The sequence below is a fragment of the Mastomys coucha genome, unplaced genomic scaffold, assembly GCF_008632895.1.
Source record: "Mastomys coucha isolate ucsf_1 unplaced genomic scaffold, UCSF_Mcou_1 pScaffold22, whole genome shotgun sequence".
NCBI lineage: Eukaryota > Metazoa > Chordata > Mammalia > Rodentia > Muridae > Mastomys > Mastomys coucha.
This window is the reverse complement of record NW_022196905.1, coordinates 124,066,347-124,072,553: the sequence shown is the minus strand read 5'-3', so window position 1 is coordinate 124,072,553 and position 6,207 is coordinate 124,066,347. Positions and strand designations below refer to the sequence as shown.

The window sequence follows — 6,207 nt, the reverse complement described above, 5'->3', positions numbered from 1 at the left end:
GCCTCAAACTCAGAAGTCCGCCTGCCTCTGCCTCCCAAGTGCTGGGATTAAAGGCGTGCGCCACCACCACCCGGCTACAGCCTTTTCAAGTTAGAAATACTGGTGCCTTCATCATGAGGGAGGTGGAGGCAAAAAGGCATCCTTCACTACATAACAAGCTTGAGGCTGACAAATTCTCTAACATAAAGGCCTGGGGAGATGGCTCAGTACATAAGAGCACTTACTACATAAGAATGCAGGCCTAAATGTGGATATCCGTGACCTGGATAAGAATCCGAGTTGGGTCCCTTGCTTCTGAACCTGTAACCCCAGTGTTGGGGGGACGGAGGCAGGAGGCTTTCTGGGAATTGCTGTCTACCAGAGCAGTTTCAAATTCAGTGAGAGACCCTGCCTTGAGAGAGTACGGGAGAGGGCAGTAGAACAAGATACTCACTGTCCTCACAGGCATATGTGTCGTGTACAGACAGACATGCATGCACACTCTTGGGTTTTCCTATAACATGCATACTCAAAAGAAATAAAAATAAAGTGCTTAGCAGACCATGAAGTACACTATAACTAACAGCCTGAGTTATCCACGTTCAGGCAGCTTCCTTACTCTTAGCCCTGGTCATGTACGTCCAGAAAAGTCCTGGCAGAAAAATGGTAGGAGCCAGACAAGAACACAGGAACTCTGGGCATCGAACATCAGAACTACTCATTTCCATTCTCACAACCTAGACCAGGGGCTGCTCTGTACAGGGAAAAGTCATAGGAGAGGTCACCAAGGGACTAATGACTTCACCTCAGCCACCTGTGCGCTGTTCCCTCTCTATAAATCCTCAGATTCCTCAAGCGGAGTCCCATGCTTCCTCCACATCCAGCTCCCAGTGATGTTTCCTGCACGTCAGTGCCAGAGGTGCCAATACAAAGGCCTGTCAGAACTTAAATGTGTATTGGCACTGACATCAGAAACTCAACACATTAGGCATCCTGCCACTCTGAATGGCTATTGATTAGACTTTCAAGGAGGCCCTTGAGTCTTTTCTACCCAATGGCAGCTTCTCAGGCAAAGATGTACACAAAGTGGGAAGGTTATTGCTGGACGGCTTGTGGGATGCTCTGGTCCATTTTCCCAAGGAACATGTCTCTGGTCTCACCACTGTTCTAGAATTACTGTGAACTCAGCTATGGGCTCAGGTCCTCATAGTTCATGGCTTAAAACATGGTGGGCTTAGAAATCTCTGAGGCCAACAAAAAGATATTTTGTCTGCTCCAGAGAAGTTCACATTTGCAAATGTATGTAACTCCCACCCCACACATTTTCTTGCTTTTAGAGAGCTGAGGACAGAGCCCAAGTCCTCCTGCATGCTTTACCACTGAACTGAATCCCAGCCTTTGGCAGTGCTTTCTTCCAAAGCAAAGAATTATTTTCCATTTCACAAAATGAGACTCTATCTCATATTTCTAGGATTGCTTGTATCTTGGCCATGAAGCTGCCGGCATAATGTAGCTATGTGGAAACTGCTTCTGTTCATGTCTAATGTGAGTCAGTGCGCCACAAAAACTAAACGACAAGCGCCTCCCATTCTGTCTTTAAAGGCTTTGGAAGTGATAAAGCAGCTGAAAGAGAAGATGAAGATAGAGCGGGCCCACATGCGATTGCGCTTTATCCTGCCAGTGAACGAAGGAAAGAAGCTGAAGGAGAAGCTGAAGCCACTGATGAAGGTCGTGGAGAGTGAGGACTACAGCCAGCAGCTGGAGATTGTAAGATGTGGGGACAGGAAGCAAGTGGCACAGCCAAGGTCCCAGGATTATGACCTTAACACATTACTCTTGGTTTCCTTCTACCAGAGTAGCCTCGTTTCTGATCATAAATGCTGTGTTCGTTACTTTTGCATAGCTGTGACCCAAACACTTGAGAGAGCAGATGAAAGGAAGTAAGGGGTTTTTTGGCTCAGTCTGAGAGGGTTCAGTCCACGACTGCTTGGCCTCATGCACTTGGGCAGGACAGGAAAGGAGAGGAGATAGGGGAACTGGAGAGCAGGTGTACCTTACAGACAGGTCCCTGAGATCCACTCCCTCCATAGAGACCTCAGCACTAAAGTTCCCAGATGTGACAAGATAGCACCGCCAGCCAGAGATAAGCCTTTGAATACATGAGCCTGTTGAGGACATCTCATATTTAAACCATAGAATAATATTTACAAGGTGTAGGCTAGGCTAGCATGTCCATGTAAAGAGGATAGAGCAGTTAAGTATTCACAAGATTTTCTTAATTTGCCTCTTTATCAAAGCATTCGTAACAGAATTGTGTTGGCCATATTCATTTTCTTTGAAATAATAAGATATGTTTTACACTGAATCTTCTCTTATGGGATAACTAATAAAAGTGGAGCCTGGTGTGCACCTCTGTCATCCTAGCACTTGGAGGTAGAGGCAGGAGAGTCATGAGTTTAAGGGCATCCTCAGCTCCATAGTAAATTTGAGACTAGCAGTTACCAACTCTTTTTACCAGATTATGGTTTAAGCATTATCAGTGAAAGGATTTGATGCTGAGCTGGCTGTTCTACGCAGAAACAGCTTGCCCACACTGTAAACACCTGAACTTTTCAGAACCCACCATGGCTTCTCAGTATGCCTCCGGTCTGTTTCACCGGTAGTGATGATCTATAAAAGTCTAATGCTAGATTTCATCCTGGAGAGGACCATAGTTTGCTACAGCAAACTTTACACACACGGGGCAGGGGGTGGGGCGTGGGGGGCGGGAAGAATATGGATGTCTTAGAAAGGAGTGAGGTACCAGGGATTGAACCCAGGGTCTATTTTTTGTTTTTGTTTTTTTATTTAACATATATGAGTACACTGTAGCTCTCTTCAGACACACCAGAAGAGGGCAACAGATCCCATTACAGATGTTTGTGAGCCACTATGTGGTTGCTGGGAATTGAACTCAGAACCTCTGGAAGAGCAGCCAGTGCTGAGCCATCTCTTCAGCCTCTGAACCCAGGGTCTTAATGCTAAACAATGCTTGCTCTCACTGTGAGCTGCAGCACTGACCAGGTGAATCTTCAAGGGTGTCTTAGTTAGGGTTTTACTGCTGTGACCAATGCAAGTCTTATAAAGAACAACATTTAATTGAGTCTTGCTTATAGATTCAGAGGTTCAGTCCATTATCAAGGTGGGAGCATGGTAGTGTCCAGGCAGGCATAATACGGGAGGAGCTGAGAGTTCAACATCTTCATCTGAGAACTGCTAGCAGAATACTGGCTTCCAGGCAGCTAGGATGAGTCTTAAAGCCCACACCCACAGGGACACACCTTCTAATAGTGCCACTCCCCGGCTGAGCATATACAAACCATTACAAGGGCTAAGTGCCTTTCCCAGAGTCCAACAGTAGATGCTTAGCATCAAGACTGAAGCCCAGACCCAACCTGCTGCCCTGGCCACCTCCATGTGAGCAGCCTCTAAAACACAGCCATAGATCTGTCCTGAGCATGACAACCGTTTACTGTGTGCCGTCACCCACCAGCTGTGTTAATGATTACAGGTGTGCCTCATCGACCCAGGCTGCTTCAGAGAAATTGATGAGCTAATAAAAAAGGAAACCAAAGGCAAGGGGTCTCTTGAAGTGCTCAGTCTGAAGGATGTGGAGGAAGGAGATGAGAAGTTTGAATGACACCGCCCAGCTCCTCAGCTGGAGCACGACCTCAGATGCTTGTTCCTGACAGCAGCAGCAGCTCTTTCTGTGACCTGCCCAAAGCCCTGCTCAAGCGACGTGCCACTTTCCATCTGTGTTAAACATTTGCCCAGGTACCTGGGTATTTTTGTTGTCAATTGGGGTTTCCAACAAAAAAGAAAAATAACCCAAAATACAGAGTCCAGAACAGCTGTTCACTGTTGCGTATGCCTTTCTAGTTCCAAGGGGAACCAGAGACAGCATTGGTGGATAAGAAGGTAGAGTTAGTCTGTGACAAATCACTGGAGAGGAGTCCATCTAACAAAGTGGGTACACCTGCTGGGAAAAAAGATGTGATGTTTCTGCAAAATGAAGCCTAGGTCTGGGATGTGAGCATGGACAGAGCTTCCTGGTTCCCTACCAATAGATGTTTAATGAGTAGGGAGAATTTGAATCTTTAATTTTCAACAAACATGGTACCACAACTGACTTAGATTATTCTTGGGAAAATATATAAAGTCATTTAATACTAATTCTTAAAGGTTTATAATATATGTTAGAATAGTTAAAATTATATGTAATCAATAAAACCTATTTTTATTAAGCTCTGGTTTGCATTTCTAGACAGCTTCCTCTTTGCTCTGGTTTTGTATTCGGTACTTTTCTCACTGCTGTGACAAAATGCCTGAAAAAACATCTTAAAGAAGGTATGGTTTTTCCCTCAGCTCACCGTGTGATGGGTCATAGGCCTTCACAGCAGAGGAGGCTTGGTGGCAGAATGGCGAGGCACCTGGTTGTGCTGCATCTGCAGTCAGGAAGCAGAGTGAATGCAGATGCTCAGTTTCCCTTCTATTCAGTCAGGACCCCAGCCCACAAACAGAAAACCCAATCTAGAGACTCTCGCAGATGTAACCAGAAGTCTGTTCCCACGGTGATTAGATGGAGGTACGTACTATCACAAATTGAGGTTGGCGCAGGGAGTTGCAGGTTTGGTTTGGTTTGAGGGTCTTAGTCAAAGGCCTTTAATCCCAGCACTTAAGGTAGAGGCAGACAGATCTGAGTTAAGGCCAGCCTAGTTTCTAACGTGCTCCAGGACAGCCAGGACTACAGAGAAACCCATCTCAAAACACAAACAGAAAAACATCCAAGAGCATAATGTACCTTGGCAGTTTTTGGGTTTTTCAAGACAGGATTTCTGTATAGCCCTGGCTGTCCTGGAACTCAGAAATCTGCCTGCCTCTGCCTCCCAAGTGCTAGGAATAAAGGCATGTGCCACCACTGCCCAGCTCTTGGTTTTGCTTTTAATTTATTTTCTTCCCATTAGGAGTCAATACTCCTGCCTCAGCCTCCCAGTGGACTATAGGCCTGTGACCAACCCTTGTTTTTAGAGTTTGTTCATCTACAACCAACTAGCATAGCACAAGATATCTGGTTTTCAGAGGCAAAAGCCCAGCTTTCACAAATTAGGTGTTTCTTTCTGGGATTTGTTTTGTTGTTTTAAATAGGTTCTCAGGCTAGCAACATGACCAGCAAAGGCCCAGACTGCCAGTCTGATGACCTAAGTCCTACCCCCAGGACCCACATTAGGTCGAGGGGAACAGGTGACTTCTGTGAGTTGTCCTTACTTCCATTTATTGTAGTAGTACACAGGAACCCATACACACGTGGGAGGCATGTTAGCACATAACTTTAATCTCAGCATTCAGGGGACAAGGACAGGCCCAATCTCTGATTTGGCCGCTAGCCTGAACTACTTAGAAAGCTCCGGTCAGCTGGGGCTTTATAGTGAGATTTGTCTCCAAAATAAATAACTTAATGGGAAAAAAAAATTGGGTAGCCCAGCCTGGCCTTGAACCTGGCCCTTCCTGTCTCGCTGTCCTCAGTACTAAGACCACAAGGTACACATCACCACACCTGTCCTGTGGCAATGAGCTCTACCACTGCAAAAGTGATCATTTACATCTCTGATAACCCTTGCTTTTCTGAGTGTGAGGGAACTCAAAGTACACCACCTCACAAGTCAGTTCTAAAGCAAGACCTCATAATACAGAGGGGTATGTGTTTATTCTCCAAGGCGTATTCTCATGACATGGGAGTGAACACATAAGATGGTGACGAGCTCAGAGCACTCCAGGTGCAGGGTTCCAACAGAAAGTAGGTGGAAGTGAACGAGGAACACACAAGATTACCACCCACGTAAGCGTATCCTGGCCTGCAGAGAGCACAGTGGACTGCTGTTCTTCCCTCACCCCTCCAAAGAAACTGTGTGTGTGCAAGTTCACACGCTAAAGAGGGCATCCCTGGAGCTGGAGTTACAGCTGTGAGCCCAGTGTGGGTGCTAGAAACTGAATTCAGGTCCTATGAAAAGTCAGTGCTCCAGTCATAGCCTGCTGTTAATGGTGGCTGAGAGCACACTAAGGATTTATAGAGGTAATTGGCCAGGATATCTAACCTCTGCTGGTTTGTTGTGTATCCTGTGCACTGAGGATAAAATTCAGAACCCTACTGCTTAGCTGTGCCCTCAGCCACTCACTGGGATGTTCTAGGCC

At 46.1% G+C, this 6,207-nt stretch overlaps 1 protein-coding gene across 1 annotated transcript in view; it reads left to right on the top strand.

The window, feature by feature from the left end:
• Sbds (SBDS ribosome maturation factor) overlaps positions 1-3,871 on the top strand; it is a 9,279-nt gene extending 5,408 nt beyond the window's left edge. Inside the window, exons 4-5 of the mRNA XM_031338122.1 lie at positions 1,582-1,746; positions 3,530-3,871. Coding sequence (XP_031193982.1) covers positions 1,582-1,746; positions 3,530-3,658 — 294 coding nt within the window. The 3' untranslated portion in view covers positions 3,659-3,871. The remainder of the gene's footprint in view (positions 1-1,581; positions 1,747-3,529) is intronic.
• Positions 3,872-6,207: the final 2,336 nt, after the last annotated feature.